This window comes from Mustela nivalis (assembly GCF_964662115.1).
Source record: "Mustela nivalis genome assembly, chromosome: 7".
In the NCBI taxonomy this organism is placed as follows: Eukaryota; Metazoa; Chordata; class Mammalia; order Carnivora; family Mustelidae; genus Mustela; species Mustela nivalis.
In genome coordinates, this window is record NC_139026.1 from 137,774,224 (window position 1) to 137,795,474 (window position 21,251).

General features: G+C 50.8%; 1 protein-coding gene across 36 annotated transcripts in view; it reads right to left on the reverse strand.

Moving 5' to 3' along the window:
* CELF2 (CUGBP Elav-like family member 2) overlaps positions 1-21,251 on the reverse strand; it is an 815,373-nt gene that overhangs the window by 143,256 nt on the left and 650,866 nt on the right. For 16 of the 36 annotated variants that reach the window (XM_082738883.1, XM_082738882.1, XM_082738909.1 and 13 more), the window contains one exon: positions 12,335-12,531. In XM_082738883.1, coding sequence (XP_082595009.1) covers positions 12,335-12,512 — 178 coding nt within the window. In that variant the 5' untranslated portion in view covers positions 12,513-12,531. Of the gene's footprint in view, positions 1-12,334; positions 12,532-12,703; positions 12,934-13,047; positions 13,154-14,422; positions 14,696-16,762; positions 17,290-21,251 lie in introns of those variants that run through there. The other 20 variants (XM_082738902.1, XM_082738897.1, XM_082738891.1 and 17 more) reach the window with 11 other exon arrangements.

Here is a 21,251-nt window from a genome sequence, read left to right on the forward strand (position 1 = left end):
AAAATGAACTGGTGGTCACAATCCAGTTCCCATTAGACAGATGTCCACTTCACAAAGAGAGTACCACACTCAGCAGCGGGCTTGGCAGGGACGAGAGAGGCCCGAGCCTGGAAATTGCGTTTCCTGGTTCCGCCTGAGCCCTGTTGCTTGCTGGGGGTTGCAGAAGCAGGCCGGGGTGCGGGGAGGGTTCGGGGGGGGGGCAGGTAGACAGCAGCAGCTCTCAGAGGACTACCTTAGGTTCAGTGATCCGTCCCACCCTTCAGAAGCTACCTCGACACCCATCTCCGAGGTCTTCTCACTCACCCTGCTGAGAAGCAGTGTTTTCCCAAGCTAGGTTTTGGTTTATAGAGCCACTGGGTGGCTGTCCCTTAAGACCACCATTGGGACACCACGGCCGCACCCAGGGCCCCGATGGGAGACGGCACCTGCCTGCATCCCTCTCTCCAGCTTCCATTCCCGCCCCAGGGAGAACACGCAGGGCAGGGCAGGCAGAGGAAGGGCCCTCTTCAACCCTTCCTGGCTAATAACAAGCATCCCTGCCCCACACGAACAAGACAGCATTCAGTCCTAAAGACCAAGGGCAAAACCAGTGATCCTTTTTCTCAAAATGTCCTATCTGCCCGGACAGCTCCTGAGCATCTTACAGAGGACTCAAGACACGAGAACCCTGCTTGCTGTTCTGCCGTGGACATCTTTTATTTAATCTAGAGAGTGAAACCAAGTTGATCTGGTCCCCCCCCCCTGCCCCCCGCAGCATAAAGGAAGTGGGAGGTGTGAAAGAGAGGTATGTTTCCTGCATGGCGGGGATTTATGAACTAGGCAATGCTTTCCATTGATTTTTTTTTTTTTTTTAAACACGATCCAAACAGCTTGGTTCACATCCTCTTTTGAATAACTGAAAATTCTTTACAAAATATTCACGTAAACACACGCACACATAATCAAAAACCGAGCGCCCAGCTATACAAACACCCACCAACCTGACTTGAAGGAGAATCTTTAAGCAGCAGCCCAGAGAGGAAAATAGAACTCTACCTCTTCACTGGGTTGCACTGACTCGGTGTTATGCTGGTGTCAATTACCACAACGTGTCTCAATATTAAACAGAGCCCAGTGCGCTGAACAACATGACGTAAGGCCTCGAGTTATTATCCAGAGTCTATGGAAATTTGGGCCAAAGCAAGATAATCAGACACAATTATTCTGAAAGAGCCTGTTGTCCTCCAGGCCAGGACATGAGGACCAAGAATTCTGAATAACTGCTTGGGTTTGGAATCCATAGGCGGCCCGCTACAGAGTTTCAAATATTTGTTTTGCCAACATTTATACTCTGTCTCCAGAGATCACTGGTTTTTCCTGACGACCCCGCCCCTGGCCCCCTCCCACCATGGTCTTTTTGTTCCCTGTAAAATGCCTATTTAAATCCCGCCTAGTATTTCCTAGCAAACTAGTTGAGAGAGAAGCATTAGGAGGTGTCTGCGCACAAAAAATTTTGCACAGTCTTCCTAACACACAGTTTACGAAGTCTGGAGGCCACGATGGCTTCCCACCCCTGCATTCTCGGGCTCTCGCTACTCTGTGCTGCTTCCGGTCCTTTAACCTCTCCCCACCACAGGCCCGGCCCTGCAAGAGGCACTTTACGTTCAATATTCTATGAATAATTTATTCCTCAGTGGTCGCCCATGCAGGCAATGACACAACCATCTGAAGAAACGGTGTTGGCAGAAATGTACTTTGTGTCACCACCAAGTTTAAAACAGATGTGTGTGTTGTGTAAGTATACAACAAGCACACGCACGCCTCCTACATGGATGAGGCTGTTGGTCACTCTGGAGCACCAGCTGGATGTAGCTGCGTCAGGCGGGGCAGACATCCTTCCACAGGACCGTGAACCACAGACGTTCCACGGAAAGAGGGTACCCAGGGCCTGCGGACACGTCACCCACATCTGTGCTCTCCTACAGGACGGCAGGCAGCAAACCACTCGGCATTTTACGGGGAACCCTCCAGAAGGTTCATTCAGTGAAAACGTGAACCTCCTCCTGTCCTCCATGCCCTCCAGGGAGGAGAAAGAAGTGGGAAAATTAAAGACGATGAAAAAGGGTTAAAGACATCGGGGGCCCATTGCTGGAAAATAAACATCGGATGCCTTCTTCCCCGAACTCCCTCCCTTCACCTTTTTTACAGAACCAGCCAAAGATTCCTGCACATGCAGCCACTGGAGTGTCCTTTCCCAAAGAGACAATGTTCCCATGCACAAAATGGACACTGCGTCACCCAAGCCGACTCTCTGCTTTCGAAGAACATATGGCCACCCTGTCTTTCCTACTGTCCCATTCCTCCTCTCCTTCTGGGGCAAAGAACATGACCTGTTTGTCTGTCCCCAGCCTGGAGTGCCACGCCTTGCACACAGTAGGGGCCGATAAACGTTTACGGCCCCGTGATGGCGCTTCGGCAAACACGGCATTAGATTTCCGGGCCACATCTTTCATCTTTTCTAGTCGACATGAAACAGGATCCAGGGCTTTCAAGGCTCCAATCCCTGTTACAAAAGAGCCAGGCATGAGGCCTCAAGAGAGCGCCGGCCGGAGGCCCACGGCTGGGGGCTGGGGGTCAGCGAGCTGGCCATCTCCGTCACTTTCATCATGTTCTGAGTTCGCCACCTCTTCTGTGTCAAAGTTTGGCTCAAACTCTACACTTTGCTGCTGTGCCAACATTTTAAGTCTGAGCAGCAGAATCCAGGGGTCTAGCATTAATTCAAAGACCTTATCTATATATAGCCTCGCTCTGTACTTAAGCATCTTCAAAAGTTCAATCATATTCTTCCCCCCCCCCCTTTTTTTTTTTTTTCTGAGAGCACAATCCCTCTCTTTTCATGTTTTGCTACAGCCTTCCTCCCTTTTCATTCCTGTGACTCAATGCTCTCAGGCCTTTTAAGTTAACCTCCTGGACCTTTCCATATGGGCTCACCTTCCTAGACCTCTGTGAATCATGCCGCTCTCCCCTGGAAAGCCTCCTGTCTCCTTGATCCGTCTTCAATACCATTTCCTGATATCGGGCACAGCGGCCTAGAGCGGAGCAAAAAAGCTCTTTGCGCAAGGCGGCGGATTACCTGCTCTTTACCATTTGGCGTCTGCTACCTTCATTCGTAACATTGAGCATTCGCAGATCGTTTTGACCATGAACTTGTCCGAGGCAATGTCTCTCGTGTCCCCCACGGTCCCTACGACTGTGTCCCTCCAGTGTCTGTGATGCAGCTCCCCTTAAACTATAGGAATTTAGGAAGCATTTTTTTTTTCTTCCACCCGAAACTAAAAAGAAGGCAAGGGAATTAGAAAGGAAAAAAAAAAAAAAGGAGCAGCAATTCATGGGCCTAGCTGGCAAGAGAGCTGCAGATGACACACGGAACCACGACAGAGAGACAAGTGTCTACCCTTGAATGTGCTGGGCTACAGGACTCCTCTCCATGGACTGAAGCCCTGCCACACCCCCAGATACTTTATAATGATCAGCTTCGGGGCCAATCAAGGAGTGTGATGAATGCATACTCCCTTCCAATCCTTGAATTCATCTCTGATTCCAATTTATGATCCCCTTAATGGAAATAGAGAAATTACATTTCTTTATTCTTTAAACCCATCACGGTCCAAAGTATATTTCTCTGATCGGGTTTCTCCGATTTGAATGAATGCCCGAACGTGGAAACTGGATTAGGGGCATCTTTCTCAGTAATTTACATAGAGAGTGAAAAAATATCGATCCGTATACCTATGCCGGGGGTGTCTCGCTTGCCAGGCCCATTCTCCCAGAGCCATTAGTTTTTACCATGATAACCTGACCCTGTTCGGCGAACTAGCTCTCTTCTCCATCTGGAGCAGAAAGCTGCTTGGACGCTTCTGCCTCTGTGTCCGTCCACGGGCCTTGAGAAATCTGTGTACCCCATCATTCATCCTGCCACGAATGCCTTTAGGATGTGCTTCCTTCCTCCTTGCCTGTGCTCACCAAAGTCGACTGGAAAATACCCTCGCACCCTGGAAGGCCCTAATTCTTTAATTCATATAACCGGCCTCTTCACTGCAAATTTCTCTAGCATGATACCTCCTGTATCACCGAGATGCCTAATGTTTGATTTTCTACTGAATTTCACAGCAGGGGTCAGAACGTTTGCAATTCTCTTGACCGAGTGTCCTGAAAGCCCATGGACTATCACCCATCATTTCTGTTACCAGAATATGAAAACCTCCACCAACCTGTTGCTAAATCCTATTACTTTAGCCTACCTTCTACCTCCCCCCCCACCACCACCATTTGGCCAATTCTCTTTTCAACCCTTTTTCGTTTACCAACAGTCTTGAAGGTCAATGTGACTGCTGTGCATGTATTCCTAGCGGCACATCCTGGCACTCTTGTGTCCGGAGGGAGACCGGGTCTCACAGGAGTTTGGGCCAGCCGGGATCAGAGAAGAAAGCAGGTGAGTAGATGATCTCAGGATCAGTCCAGTTCCGACAAGGAACAAAGAACCTGAGACCTTGTGCCTAAATCCTGTCAGCGTTTGGGGCCGTATGTCCTAGAAGAAGACTCAGTCTCTGAAGCATCTAAGAACACAGGAGGTAGGGCTGTAGCTGTCGCAACAGCACTGTGCATTTCACCATGGTTGGAATGATTAAAAACAATACGCTTCTTCACAAGGTATACAATGACTTTATTTACATTTTTTAATGCCAGCATTCTAAACACTTCTAAAATCTAGCTATGGTTAATGATAAATTCTAATTAGAAGCAAAGCTTGAAGGAGGAAGAAAGCTAAGCTTTCCGCCGCCTGACTGCCTGATCAGCTGGGGTCTTCGGAGTGGAAGTGAGGAAGGAAGGACAGGTCACGCCACGCCAGCTCTTGGGCCACCGGTATGTGTTTCAGAGCAACTGACTCTAAGAAAACACGGTCTTTCTGACTGGGAACCTGGACTTGTCATTTCCAAAGATGGTTTCATAAGGAGCCACTGTATGGTAAGCCAGAGTGGTTCACTTGTGTAACTGATGGGAGAACAAGTCTAATGTGGAGAAATCTCATTGGAGGCAAATAAAAAGGCAAATAAGACCTTTAGGCTGGCAAAGTACAACACACTCAATGGGAAATGCAAATCGTGAGATCGTCTAGATTTCGCTGTTCTAGTCAACCTGTAACATGTGTTGGAAGGATCCCAACAGACAGAGGCCATGGAGCCCTGGGCTTACTTTTCATGTAAATTTCTACCAAAAAAAAAAAAAAAAATCCATTCCCCTCTCATCTAGAGCCTGTTTTCTTTATTCTTTTATTACGCTGATTCCAGAAAAGCAAACTTTTTCTCCACCAATCTGTTGCTAAATCCTATTACTTTAGCCTACCTTGGGACCAGATGGCTGGGGACCAGCCGATGTCCCAGACAGAGGAGAAGACAAAATGGTTAGAAGCAGCCTTAAGTAGTTTCTTTCCTTCCTTGAATCGGGCTCTCTCTGTGTGTCCTCTGTGGCTCGCTCCTTCCTTTTCTTCCTCTTTTCCTCTCCAGAGATGTAAGGATCAAAGTATGCCCAAGACAGATATTATCTGCTGGGGGAGAAGCTGCCCTTTGATAGAAGGGACAGAAATCCAGAACTGGGCTAGACAGGCACAGTCCAGGGAATGTCAGCATCAGAATGGTGGTGGTGGGGGGCACCGTAACCCAAAGGAGACTAATTTAACATTTTTCTTAATTTATCTCCATCAGTGCTGTGGGTGCAGTCTGCATAAGTCAGAATAATGTAGAAGTCCATTTAAAACAATGAACTGTTAAATCTTTCATAGAGCCATATGATAGAACTACTGAACCTCTCCTCTCACAAGCATGTGATCAGGATCCCTGACTGCATGAATATAAAAATTCTGACCACCTTTTATATTTATCCTGGAGGACCTCGGTCAGCCAACAACGCAAAGATGGCACCGGAAGTTACAGAGCCATTTCCGTTAACGTAAAATTAATTCAGGATGAAAGATCCTTCCTGTGGGCCACTGAGAGAGCGTTACCCAAACTGGGCCTGTCCCCGAAAAACGAGGGCAGCAACCCCAGTTTCCAAGAGATTTAGGGCAGAAATCCTGTAACTACCTGCGTGCACCGAAATGTAAAAATTGGTTCACCTTGTTGCATTTTGAATTCTTTCTCAATTACGGATTCTGAGATGGCATCACTTAAATACCCTGGTTCCGAGTCCATTTCTGGCACTTAAGGGAAGTTTCTGACCAGAGTTCTTTGAGGAGGAAAGAAGAGGCATGAACCGTGAAAACACTCTCACCCCGGTCCTCCAATGGGATGACTTCCATAAAAAGGTCAAAGGTGTTCTCTGCAGCCTTTCACGTTTTAAAGATTAGAGTTTGAGAAGATGTCACCTCTCCTCAGACCATACAGGCAGCCAAGCCCAGTTGTCCCCTCGCTGAATGTGCCAACCACAGGGAGCTTGTGACAGTGTTACTGTAAGGATGAAGGAAGCGGAGAGGCATTCTCAGAAGGAGCTTGAGATAACACATAGTTCTAAGCCCCTTACAGGTTCTGGAGTTGGCTCTCATTCTACCCCACCCAGGGACAATCTTCCGGACTGGGGCTGGGGTGGGGGAGGGGGCCACTGTCTCCCTGTCAGATTCTGAAATGTGTACGATCGGGTTTTGGTGCCTTTCGTCCTTCCCCTAGAGAGGAGGCCAGACTTCGAGGCCACCGGTGAGCTCCTGCAGCCTGAAGCAGGGGCGGCCGAGGCGAGCTGCTGTCCCGCCGGCCCGGTAGCAGTCCGACCATCAAGAAGACGACATGCCACCTTGGCGCCGCCACCACCACAAAACCGCTCTTTTGAAACTTAGGGACTCTTCCCAGAGGAGCCGGGGATTTCGTTTTTTTCCCTCCCAGAACACTCTGGCCTCCAGGCGCGGCGGGGGCTGCCGCGGTGCGGACCCTTCTGCCGCGACCTCGGAGCACATTTCAAGAAAAAAGGAAGTGCTGTTCCTTGGGCCTGCGGCACGCAGCGATAGCGACACAGCCACTTCCCGTTTCTGGCCTCTCTTGGGGTAAGAAGTTGCAGAAAAAGGCGGGGGTGTGTGTGTGGGGGGGTGATCAGGGAGGCCTCGGGTCAGGACTCTGGGCCTGGTTCCACCCTCCAATGCCAAATGTTAAACGACTGCGTTCCAGTCACTGAGACCCTCAGTGTTCCTCCCTGCAGAATCGGAGTAACAACATTTAACGTAAGGACACTCGAGGACAACACTGAACCCTTGAGCGCAGCGCCGTGTGGCTAGCGCCGGTGACGGAGTCTGTTCTTCCCGGGTACTAGGGTCCCGGGTCAGGGTTTCGGGGAGAACAGAGCGAGCAAGAGAGCGACGATCCAAGGAACAGCATTTACCCCTACGTGGAAGCTGGGGGCGTGGGCTCCGCGGACACACCACCCCCACCGGGCCTCGCCCACGAGCGCCCGCCCCAGGCCGGAGCCACCCCTCTGCCCCTACCAGCTCCCCTACTTCAGGTCACAGGGAAGAGTCCCCACACGCCGGTACCCTTCCTGACCTTGTCCCCCGCCCGTCCAGGGCCTCACCGGCGACAGGTGATCCCCAGTCCGGGCTCGCTCACGGGGCCCCAAGCCTCAGGGCCCCGCTCCCAGACTTCACCCTCCCAGGGTCACGGGGCCTCCCCGCTCGTCAGCAGCCCCGCTCTTCTTTCGCACTGGACTTTTCCAAAGCAGTCGTTTTAAGTCCGATCCCTTCTCCTCACACCTTCTGTTCCACCGGCCTCCGCCTGTCTCCTGAGAAGACGGGGCACCTGCACTGTCCACTGCGCTCCAGGACGCGGAAGCCTGCGGGCTGCTACTTCCTTCGAACGGCTCTGCCGTCTCAGCTGAGGTCCCCTTCTCCCCTTTTCCGTGTGCCCTTCAGCCACCCTGTCTCCTTAAACACCCTGGTTCTGGTCTTTCTTGTGCTTTCCATATGTCCTTTTGCTCTATGTGTTTATTAGTTTCTTAAAGAAAAAAAAAAAAAAAAGAAAGGCCGGCCCACTAGAAAGGGCAGTCTCTGCGCCCAGGCCCACAGGTAAACCTACACAACCCACGGCCTCCACCTTCTGAAACGCTCTCGCACCCTCCCGGCCGCCAAAGCCAGTGGCTCTCCTTGGCCCACGGCCTTCTGGACGCTCCTGAGGCACCGCAGACTCAACGGGCTGAAAGCTGAGCTCAGGCTTCCTCTCCTTCCCATCCCCTCCGCGGCTGCTTCCCCACGCCTCCCGGGTCAGGCCAAGCCCTCCTGCTCAGCCCCGCCTCAGCTGAGCTATCGAGCCTCCTTTCTATCCACCACCGCCCTGTCTGTGTCACTCAGGACACGCCTTCTCCACGGCCACGGCCACCGGCATCTCTGTCCCGGCCCCGTGGGCGGCAGCCGAAGCACTTCACCAGCCTCCTGGTCCCCTCTTCCCCTCACTGCCATGGCCTTTGCAGACCCTCAACGGTGTCTCCCACCAAATTCTAGGCTCTAGCCAGAGAGGGAAGGCCTTCTAAGAACTGGCTCCGGCCTCTGTTTCCAGGTGTCGCGACCTTCCCCGCTGGCATTTCATTTCATGGACTTCACGTTTCCTTTGAACTCGAGCAGGATTCACAGCTCCCAGAACCTGCCCTGCACGTCCCACCTCCATGCTCGAAACCAGGCCCGTCCGGCCGCCTGGAATGCCCAACACTGTCTTTACTTAAGGAAATCCAGTTTTCCTCTTTGGAGATGCGGAAAAGATGCCACGTCTTCCTGCCTCCGCAGCCGCTAAGCATCCATTCCCTCCCCGAGCTTCCAGAGTTCAAACAGGCCCCTCTCTTTCTCATCCTTACCCCATGGTCTCCAATATTATCGCTACCTGCGCGCTGGCCTCACTGTCCCTATTAGCTCGCAGGTTCTTGGGGACAGCAAGGGTAACAGCCCCTGTAGTAGTCAGCAGCGCCACGCAAGCTCCTCCCACTTCCATCTCAGCCGCCCCAAGAACAGAGCCTCCCTCCTCAGATGGAGATTCGATAACATGCCCAAGGCGTGGTAGAGCCAGAGCTTGAATGCAGGCTTGTCTGACTTCAAAACCAGTGCTCTGAACTACGAGGTGGTATCTCTCGCCACCCATAGACTCGACCAACAGCTCCAAATAAAACGTCATCTCCATGAGTCGCGGGACATGGGACAGTTCACTGAGCTGGGTTCCCCCGAGTTGCTGACAAGGCATACATTAATAGGGAGAAGGCACAGACAGTTTGGGCTCTAACTCGTAGAGGATGCTTTAAAAATACAGAAGAAAGTTCTGATGCTTCAAGGCTTAAGGACTTCAGGTGCAAAATGACAGGAAAAACCTAATGCACCTGGATTAGGTAATGACCTGATTTTGTCTCTTTCCTTGGAAGCACTTGTGTCAGGGAGGCAATGACTCAAGGCCACACCAAGAGGCCTGTGTAGATCATTCAGACCACGGTTATGTAGAAAATTCTGTTACCTGAAGCTGTGCCATCAGCCCTGGGAAGACATGATGACCATACTCTGCTGAGAGAGTCTGGACCAGGGCAAACGCGAGGTTCCACAGCACGTGTGCACAGGAAAATACCGCGTGGCACACATAGGTATGAGGTCGAGACAAGCTGTGGCTGCAAGTGGCTAAGGGCTGTAATCCTCTGAAGGGAATGTCATTATGCAGCTCAAATCCCATCACAACAAATACCGTTAAAACAGAGATATCTGTATAACAAAAATCCTTTCAAGCTTTGGCTGACGGCCCACGTACTTCAAGCAATATTTGATGTGAGATTTGGAGTCCGCAGTAATGGGAATTGACCTATATTTCCAGAGGTAAGATTTGAATGATTTCATCTGTAGCTTCTATCCCATGGTACCATGGGTTGGAATCTTGTACGATCTAAACCTGTGCGCACGAAAACCAAACGCGAAGGCAGGGACCAAATCGACCTTGCTCGTGAAGGGCAGAATTCCTTCCTTTCATTTGGGGGAGCATTTAGGTACAGGAGAAGGCCTCTGACCCACACCCTGACATGGCGCAAAGCTGGTGTGTGGCCTCATCTCCACGAGGTGAGTACATGGGGGGGGCGCGCACAAAGACGGGAGGTACAAGTTCAGTTTCTTACTCTGCTGCTTACTAGCTGGGTCCATGGGGCTGTTGCTTAACTTCCACAGAGCCTCCATCTCCTCATCTCTAAAATGTGACCAACGACACCTACTTCCAGGATTTTCGCAAGACCTAAAGGAATGGACTCCTAAAACAGCCGGGTGCGTAGCCTACATGCTCAAAAAAGCTGGTTCCTTCCTCTAGACTCCTCGCCCCTCCAAGAACGGGGTGGGCTTAGGCCAACTATTTAAATGAGGTTGGTTTTAAGACCTAGTGAATGAGGTCAACAAAATGTGTCGTCTCAAGCACGGCCAGGTCAAGACAGTGTTCAGGGAAACGCTGGGGAAAAGACAGAAAATGGTAGAAGAACTAGGCCATGCACACTTTTCTGACTGAGAGGAGGGTCTTCTGGCTAAGGCAGGCTTTGTGTCAAATAAAATGCAAGTAATCAGGCGACAGAAGAAATAAGCTTTGATCACATATGTCAGAGGTCATCCTGAAAAATGCTGACAGACTGAAATTTGGAGGCATGTTTTCCTGGACTGGGATGAAGTATGGCCACGGCTCCAAAACCCTCGCTTACTGTCCCTGGCCTAGTTCTCTGAACCTTATTTGGTGACTCTTTAGCACTAGTCTGGTGCAACGTACCATCTTTTCTCTAGTAGGATACTACGGAAATTACATATTAAAACAAATTCTAGTTTTCTCCATTTGGGAGTAATGCAGATAAATAATTCAGGAATATTATCGACAACCTTCTCAATGTTGCCCCAATTTGTGACATTTTAAATCTTATTGAACTTTAGGTAGGTGATTTTTTTTTTTTTCAAATTATGGGACAATCGAGTTTGTGGGGACAAAATTCCACATAAGCCAAGAACACTATTGGTGTTAGACTCCTTGAGACAGAAAACAAAGTCCTAGGAACAAAATCGGAAGGTGTGTCTGTCCACCCTTATAAAATGAGTGCTGGCTTTAAAATTCTTCAAAGGTTCCCCAAAGTGCTATCAGACTGCAGCAGCTAGAGAGAACATGAGGTAGCCCACCATTTCTCGGGGTCACAAAGCATTAGTCTCAAAGATGATTTCCTCCTCTCTCTTCACCTTGACAGTGGGAAGGAGGCTCAGAGAAAAAGTATGTGCCAATGTTCATGCATTCAAGTCAACCACAGGTACAAAGCCCAACCATGAGTTTGCAGGACCTCTCCTGAGAGGCAACAGAGAAATAAATTAACAGGGCAGACCCAATTTCCAAGGAGCAGAGAAAAATAAAGTGCAAGATCCACTCAGAAGACAGGGGAGCCCTGGGTTAGATAGCCCAAGACATCAAGAACAGAAAAAACAAAAATAAGAAAGCAAGGTTAGAACATCCACAAAGACTGAACAGTAGCAAGCAGCAGAGAAGATGTTTTTTTAAATTTAGTTTGCTCAGAGCCTACAGAGGATGCCTCCAGTACACAGAAGCTTCCGCACAGTAAAGAGGTTTCTGATCTCTATTTTAATAACTGAAACACCCTCTCCCCATCACCCTCGTCCTAAAATGGAGGCAGTAAAAACCACCAGACCCTGCACTTGAAATTCACCACTGGCAAGGGCGTAAACCACACGCATTTCGGAAGGTGTGCTAACTATTTCAGGCCACTAGGGTGCTTCTTCCCGCCCGAAAAGGCACATTTCACTTAAGGATCCCCATCTAAGCCCCAAGAATTGATGTCCCTCTGAAAAAGTACACCCTTTCTTCCTTACACCAGTGGCACTGCACTAACTGTGCGGGAGGCATCTCAGGGTCTCCACACGCTATGGAAAAGTCCAGTGCAATGGTAATTGCACCGGCAAGAACGTGGAGGCAGAGGGAGAAAGAGTTAGAGCCTGCGCCGCCAGGGAAGTGACCTCGGGAGAGCGATCACGCGCCTGGACAGAGGCGCGGCCGCGCGCTCCCGCCACTCCTCCCTCCCGCGCGTCCCAGGCCGGCTCCGTCCACCTGTGCCGCGGGGCGGGGGCGCGGGTGCTGGCGCGGGGAGGAGCCCGGCTGGCCGGAGCCCCGGGGCGGCGGCGGCGGCTCCCCTCGTGGTCCTCCCTCCCTGGGGCGCTGGGCAGCCCCGCAGGGCCCGCCTGCCGCCCCCCAACCCCTCCAGCCCCGGCACCCCCAGACTGCACGCCCCCCTCCACCCCACCCCGTGCCCACCCCCAGCCCTCCCCAGCGGTCTGTACCTTTACTCTGGGGAGGGTTCTGACTCCGGTCCCGGAGGACGTTGATCTGGTAGACGGCTCCGTAAGGCTCAAAAAGTTCTTTCAGCTCCTTTTCCGACCAGGACCGGGGGATCTGTCCGACAAACATCTTAATGGCATCTGGGTCTGGTTGGTCTGAGTGATCCAAAGCGCCGTTCATCTTGTTGGCTGTGCCGTTACTGTCAAAAAGGGAACCGGGAGCCAGAGTTAGGGCTGCACGGTGAGGGACAGGAAGAAAAAAAATGGGGGTGGGGGTGGGGGCGGGGAGGCGGAAGGAGGAGGAAGAGGAGCACGGGGCAAAGTGCCTAATGAGTCGGAGAAATTTGATGAACTAAAACAAAGCACAGGCACCATTAGGTTGCTCGGCGGCCGCAGCGGCTGCGGGCTCTCACTGCAGGCTGCGGTTCAGCATCGCCGCCCGAGCACAGGGCAGCGCCCCGCCGGCTGTCACCCGGGGCGTGGACATCTTGAAGCCCGGCTCGGGAGGCAGCTGCAAGTTAAGTGCAGGTCTGGCTCTGCAAGGCTGCCACCAACGCATCGGCAGCCTTATCAGCCCCACACTGGCTCTCGTGTGCAAAGGAGGGGAGGGCTGGATTGCTGCTGGATTCTCCCCCTCCGCCACCCCCCCAACCCCCCGCCCCGCGCCTTTTGGAGGGTTTTGGAAGAGAGGAGAGAGGTGGTAATAATAAAGTCACATGAAAAGAAAATGAAACACTTGGCAGTCCGTCAGATGACTAATGCAAGACGCTGGTGATGAATTTGCAGAGTGCGCGAGGCATCCATGTGTGCATCAAATTAGGACGTTGTTGCTGCTCAGAATGGAAAGTGCTCCAGCAATGCGGCTCGGCGCAGCCCATTGGCTGCCCACGCTGGAGAAAAGGGCCGGGCAGGGAGGGGGCTCCCGTTTAAAAAGCACATTGTTTATGGGATCCAGGCACAAAGGGTTTAATTCAGAGAGGCAAAGGCGATCTCAGAAATGCCTGCTTTGTGCCGGAAAAAAAAAAATGCAGCCCCAGAAAGTTGAGTTCCCACTAAAGGACACTGAATATTTCAAATCTTTCACACTCCATAAATTGCTCTCTGTATATCTGACTTCCAGATGTTGTACTTGAGTTCTAAACAATCACACGTTTGGGAGAGAAAAGAGGAAAGTCTGCCTTTTCTTCTCCTAGCTTCAGTACATATTTGGGGCTGATACAAAGAGCGAGACCATGAGCTTTTGCATATCAGTCTTCCTTAATGCTGTTTTCCAAAACCATCATTTGGAAGAGAGAACGCTCAGGTTTAGAGTTCTGCCGTTCTAGTCAACGTCATGTAATATGATGATGAAGGCATTCTTTTTTTTTTTTTTTTTACTTTGGATCCCTCCTATTTGAGCTGCAGTAAACAGCAAAGCAAAATCCCCTGCCTCCTTCATCTCGCCCCCCACCCCCACCCCGACTCTCCTGAATGCACCCTAAACCGATCCACTCGGCCAAGTGACAAGGCTGAATGCCCTGAGCGGCATTCATTTGCAGTACTGGGTTCCTGACTTCACATCCTATCCTGTGAAAATAAAATGGACCCAAGCAAGTACACGGCGGGCAGATACGGTACCTACAGAGCCACTTCCATGGCCACTGCCAGCGCCCAGCTCAGGAGGCAGAAAGGTCAAAAAGGGGCCACAGGGACTAAAACTTCACTGCAAGTGGCAGGTGTTAATTCCGGGTAGCCTGGGGGAAATAATGAGAAGACACTCAAGGATCTTAAGCGGGGTTCCTTATTAGGTTAAAGCCCACAATCGAAGACCACCAGAGTACCTTCCGTCCGCTGTGGACCTAGCTCGGGTCGCCCCAAGCTCCGGATTAAAAAAGACCCTGCGATCAGGCTAAAAGACAAACAAAAAGCCTGTGGAGAGGAGAAATCCTGAATTCAATTTAATCCCGAGAGGAACATGGCGGCAAATACTCTTCACTAGGTCCTGGCTCCGATTTCCACTTCTTCTCACCCCTCCCCGTTTACCACTTAATTTTTTTTTTTTTTTAAATTCTTGAGATAAACAATCAGACTGTCTTAACTTGAAGCACTTACAGAGCTTTTCTCTAATCAAACTTATTGTTAGAAAAAATGTTCTGCCGAATAAAATACCGGGTGCAAAATCTGCCTTCCACAATTTGGGTGCAGGGTGACGCTTGTTTGCGGTGGAGGATGATCGCTCGTCTTGTTCTCAGGCACCTCTGCGTCTTCACAAATCGCCCTTGGAGGATTCAGTGAACTCTGTAACCCAGCTGACTCCCGCACAGTGTGGGCGGCAGAGCCCCACGCAGGACAGAATGTCGTGCTCACAGCTCGCTGGGAGCAGAGAGTGTGGCAAGATGTATTTCTGGGCCAGGAAGGGCTGTGGTTACCGCTGCTGACAGTCAGCGAGCCTGAAAAGCAGAAGGCACTGCCACAGGTCTCAGCTCAGGGGGAAACGGAAGTTCCACAAATGGGGCTCTTGCATCTCGGCTGCACAGAGCCGAGTTAATACAATGGAGGGGTTAGGGGACGGTACACCAGCCCTCGTGCCAGAACTCAGAGCAAGCATCCCGGCGCTGCCTGCCCCACGGAGGCCTTTCTCCTTTCCTCAAGAAATACTCATGGGGGTGCTTAAAGGAAGGGAAGCTGATGAGAGGGCTGGCGCCTCATGCCTTTGCTCTTTCTGTGGGTGCCTATTTATAAACCTTCCCCACCAGCCATCCTGCAGAGACGCCTGCAGATCTCTGATCTGAGTGGGTTGTCAGGGCTCAGGGCATGGGCTCTGAATTCCGGGGCCACCCCTTTGAACTGTGCCATTCCGGGCCTTAATCTCTTTGTCTATAAAATGGGAGGGACAGGGGCATTTGGGTGGCTCAGTGGGTTAAGCCTCTGCCTTCGGCTCAGGTCATGATCTCAGGGGCCTGGGATCGAGCCCCACATCAGGCTCTCTGCTCAGATGGGAAGCCTGCTTCCCCCTCTCTCTGCCGGCCTCTCTGCCTACTTGTGATCTCTCTCTATCAAATAAACAAACAAACAAACAAGTAAAAATGGGAGTGACAGATGCCATGACACAGATTTGGGTGTCTGATATGGAATGCAGCCCGGGATGAGGGTCTGAGCAGTATTAGCTTCTCCTGCTGTTAAATTGTATCTTTGCACTCAGAATGCGCTTGGAAATGACTGACCCTTTGCAAATCTTCTTCTCAGTCCTCAGGTTTTCACGGAGGAGACTCCAATGCAATTCATCCCCTAAACAACACTGCCTATCTTTCAGTGAGGGCTTACATGACAGATGCTGTGGGAGGTGTTTTACACTCATTTCTAATCCTTATAACAACCCGATGAGAAAGTATTATTTTCTAGATGCAAACATCGAAGAATTAAGTTCCTTTCTTAAGATGACTGGCTTATATGCTATAGAAGGAGAATTCAAACCTAGGCCCAACGGGCTCCAAAGCACGAAACATTTCTAATCCATCATGTGGCCGAACACTGTGTCAGGTCTCCCTTGGGCTGTGAGGGAATGGCTTAGGGTAAATCCGAGAGAAGACAAGGCCAAGAGCAAATCCTGCTGGGTCCCTAGAATCACACTGCCAAATAAAAGGCAGCACTAAGAGAAACACACACACACACACACCCCTTTCTACTATCTATGGAAAGGAGGGGTCAATGCTGAACTTGACACTCCATCGAGCCTATGTTAAACCACACATTCTTCTCAATAATCACATAACAACGTCTCCATCTCCACGGATTCCCTTCTTCTCTACCCCCACAGGGTAACATCAGTGAGCACCTCTCACCCACACGGACACGTCATTTCCGAACTACTTGCCATTTTGTAAAGAACCGTTCCCAAGATTATCGTTAAATGCTAAGTGCCTGACAACCCCTTAAGTAGTTCCAACGACATCTATTTCTTACACAAACTACCGCAAAAGCACATCTTCTCAATCAAAAGCCTCTGTGCAGGACAGGTGGCCCGAACCCTCGCCGACCCCCCATGGCTGACCCCCACGTGAGATTCCAATGGTACCACAACAGACTGGTTCACTTTGCTCTGATGCAGGCAAGCTCCTCCTTCTTTGCACTCCCAGCTGTGTGTTTCTAGCAGAGACTTACTGACTTCTTCTGTCCTCAAGAGGCTGTGTGTGCTCACACTTCTAAGGAAGCCAGAAATGATGCGTCCACAGTTAGACCACTGGGGCTACCTGCCAGAGGCCACAGAGAACCCATGTGCTCCTCACAGAGGAATAATTATGGGAACAGAGACCCTCCCCTTCTCAGCAAGATCTTCTATTTACTAGACTGACCTCAGGCTTAGAAAATTGGACTGGCTCACTTCTCTGCACTCCCTAGCCATCTGTAGCACCTAGCCCGGTGCGGGAAGCAGATTCGAATGCAAATACTTACTGACGGCCTCCTCTTTGCCAGAACACTCGCCACGTACTTGATATACGGTATTGCAACAGCTCCACGGGCTGGCCTTGAAATGACGCCACGGAGAGGCATGGAGGTAAAGTGACTTTTCCAATGCCACGCCCCTAAGAACAGGTGTCTGCAGAATCTGGACACGTTAAGATGTTAAGGCCAATTGTCATCACTCACTATTCCACGAGCCGGGTTTCTGGAGGCTGAGGTTCCTGGAGGACTCAGGGGTCACGCGCAGGCCTTCAACGAAAGCGCCTGTGTCTCTGCCGGCACCTCACCTCCAAGCTACAAGGGACTGAGCGCCAATGCCGCTCTTGGTTTTGGCGAGGAGCCAAACCTGAGGCTCCTCTAGGACAGATGCCATATGGAATCGGACCACGAGTTAGAGAGCACCAAGCCAGCGGGCACTGGTGGTATCAGTCTCCGAGCCAAGACGAAAATATAATGATGTTTGGGGAAGAAAAAAAATGAGTGCGCTTACTTTTTTGCTTTTAGCACAGGCACTGACCTACTTCCCTACTCCATTTTTGCATAAAGAAAACTAGATCAACAGAGGATATGCAAAATCTTCTGAGGTTCCTCTAAGCAGTCAAATGTTACCAAAATTATAATAATTGATTCAATATATAACTGTTATTAATTCCAGGACAACAAGCTCAGATAAGGCCAGGTGAATTGCAGGTTCCCTTTTGGAGTGTGGTAACAAAAGAACCCGTAGCTCCTTTCATCCTATGGCCCGGAGAGCAACTTTCTGCATTCTGTCTCCTTTAATCTATAGGAAAGGGAGAATAACAGACTTACAAAATGGGTATAAGAAATGGTAAGTGGCTAACTGTACTTATGTTAAAAAAAAAAAAAGACATAAAATGCCCCTTCAGAAGAGATACCAACCCAAAATCAACACAAAAGGATGCCTGCCTGGCCTTGGAAAAATTTTGTATAAAGACAGTGAATCTCCCTGAAGGTTTATCAACAATCTTACTGTTCCTATCCTCTTCATCTATCTTATTTTTGTTTTAGAAGATCTTGGATCTGTGCTGCCCAACGCTGGGCAGTGAAAGAAATGTCCTCGAACTACACAATCCAACATGGTAGCCCCCAGTTACAAGCCGGCTACTAGACCTCTGGAATGGGCTTAGCGCAACCGAGAAACAATTTTCAATTTTAACTTTAATTAAATACTTCAAGCTGCAAATATACTGCAACAAACAAACAAAACTAAGGAGAGCTGAAATTCACTAAAACACGATTTCATCAGGAGGTTTCGGGAAAACAAGAATAAGCCCAGCAAATAAGAGGAATAAGGGGCCACCCAAATGCTGCCAGTGCTGGCGGCACTAGAGAGCAAGCGTGGGGGGACCCGGACTGCATGACCTGGGTTCTCAGCATGGCTTCGCCTTACATTCCCTGTGGGGTCCCAGGCAAACCCCGTCACCCCTGTGTACCTCGGGTTCCCTACTGGCAGAACAAAGAGAGAGAATCATTCTCATGTGGTTCCTCATTTCTGTAAACCTGTGACTCTGCTTTGGGTCCAGGAGATGATGTATGGAGAAGATAATTTAGGTAATAAGACCAGCTGCCTCCAGCCTGAGGGGTCTCCCTGTCTGTGTCGGATACAGTCCCCCGGGGCTCAGAGGTGACTAAGGCAGAGGCTAGGCATTGACGAGGTGTCCCTACGCCATGCAGAGTGGCCTGTGGGCTCAGACAGACACGCTGATTGGCTGATGACTCGAGGCGGCTACCGGGGTGTCATCTCTCTCAATTTGTGTCACTTCGTCCCAATATCCCAACTGCAGTCCCAACATTTCAGTCAGATGACAGGACACTCTTTCAAAGGGCCTGGGCATGGTTTTTTGTTTTCCTTTTTTAAATATCACTTGTACTTAAGTAATAGCACATGGAGAAACAGGCTTTGTTTGCTGATCAAAGGAAATTGTCCAAGACTGAGCTGCATAAGGCAAAGGCAGAAGGAAGCTGGCAAGGAGCCTGGTGCCTTCCGGCAGGCGTGGGCAGCAGGAGGGCGGGCATGAGATCCAGTACTCTGAACCATCTTCCACAATGTCCAGGGTGTTGATGATTATTGAAAAACACAATTCTAGGGGCACCTGGGTGGCTCGGTTGGTTAAGTGACTGCCTTCGGCTCAGGTCATGATCCCAGGGTCCTGGGATAGAGCCCTACATTGGGCAACCTGCTCAGTGGAGAAGAGCCTGCTTCTCCCGCTCCCTGCCCCTCTGCCTACTTAGGCTCTCTCTCTCTCTCTACCAAATAAATAAATAAAATCTTAAAACAAACAAACAAAAAAAACAACACAATTCTCTCCACCATCCACTGTCAATGTGGTCCCTGGGGTTCGGCACCAGCCACGTCCCCCAATGCACCACGGGTGACTAGGCAGAGACCTGGACATGGCCCCGCTCAGGAGGCACAACACTCTAATTCTAAACCTTCCACGGCCTCTCACTTTGGAGAAAGGAATCGCTTGTCATCTAACTTCAAGCCTGGGAATCTTGTGTCCTTTCGAAAATGTACCGTTTTGGAAAACGTCCACCTTCTGTGGCTGCCTTTCAACACAGCACCTTTGCCACCGGACTGACACTGCTACGGTTTAATGACAGTGGGATTCGGAGTCGCTTAATGGTTTGGGTAAATGGTACAGAACTCTCTGGATGTTTGCTATCTCACTGATGAGAGGACGAAACCAATGACACTCCTGTATTCGCCTGGGAGGTAGTGTTACCGCGGGTCACCAAAGCTCTGCAAGTCCAGGCCACACCGGTGATAGGATGGCGCCCCAAATCCCCGAGGCGAGACACCTGGAGGTCAGCTGCTGAACTCACAGAAGATGAACTAGAGCCAATTGTACCCTAAGTCGCTGAAGGAGACAACGTCCATCTGTGTGCGCTGACAGGGCGGAAAAACCCGGCTTATCAGAACACACGGGACAGCGCTACCATTCCTGGGTGAATTTCACCAGGAAAGAGCGCAGTCATGATGGACATCCTGTTGGATCCCGGGACCGAATGTTGGACTGTATTTGGAGGGAGGTCTGAAACCTATGCCTTTCTTCACCAGCGCGAAAGGGAACCCTGACTCGCAGGAAGTGACTCCTGCAGAAAAGGCCACACAGCACAGGCACCTGGACTCACCCAGGAAAAGGGAAACCTTATGACCTTATCCCATTTGACCACTAGTAAAAAGCAGATAGGTGGAAACCCCCCACAAAGCAGTAAGTCCGGAGGCACCCCGGGGTGTGTGCCGTCTGACGTATGAGCACCCTCTCTGGGAAAGCCGCGAGGTGTTGGCTCTGGGTGGCCTCCGCCCAGGAAACTCATTTCACTCAGTGATTTACCAGAAATAGTTCAGTGGACTTGAGAGCAGAGCAGAAGGCATTTGCATAGGGAGAGGTTTTTTTAGATGAACTTTCAGAAATGGCAATAGGGAAATAATAGTCACATAGAAGATTTAGATCAGGCTTCTCATTTTCCAAGACCTCGAGGAGCTCACATTAATTAATCCCCACCCCCCAACGCTGAGGTCAGTATTGCTGACCCCACTTTCTAGATGGGAAGAGGGCGTGGGGAGGCACCCATCCCCTGGGTACGTGCCCCTTCCCAGTGCCCTCCCCATTTGATTTACCTCCCCATGGCTCAGTGCCGCAGAATTCACCTGTCTGCCGGCGCAAGTCACTGTACGTGGTCCTTCCGGCTGACGGGGAAGAGGCTGGTTTGGCCCCTATCAAGTAAGGTAAAATGTGAATCATGAAATGAAGACAGATGTGGGGAGCCTCCCCATACCGAGTGTGGATCTTAACCTAAGATGTCTCCCGTGGCCACCTGCTCGCGGCACGTGATGACAATGAGGGACACACAGGGAGAGGGCGAACAGCACGGACACCGTGTCCGCAGGTCCTGGCCACCACGTTCCTTGAGGCATGTCACTCCTGCCGCTGGCCCTGGCTCAACTATTTTGCCAGGAGCTACGGATGCAAGAGGAAGCCAGCAGGGCGGCTGGCAACAGTCCCCACTCCCTGAAGACACACCCGCGGCGGAAGTGGACGGTTCTCCCTTGCAGGTTCTCTGTCAAACCCACGCGGAGTGGATTCTCCCCGCAAATCCTCCTTCCTTTCCCCCAGATGACGCAGTTACGGGACTTGCTTTACGTCAGGCACGGTGTTAGATGCGAAGGAGAGATGGAAAGGAGGGGGCTGGTGCCCCGAAGCCACTCGCAGCCAATGAAAAGGGAGGGCACCACGTGAGACCCAATTACGAAGCGATAATGCCCAGAACAGAGAGAACAGATAAGGGCCTGCCGCAAGCCGGCAACAAGTGACCGATGGGGCCATGGGGACGGGCACGCAGCGTTCTAAACATGCGTCGTCCCGGGGGTCAAAGCTTGAAGCGGCATATGAACAAATCAGAGGCAAAGGAAGAGGAGCTGTTGCAAAGAAAAAGGGGTTTCAAAAAAAGGGGT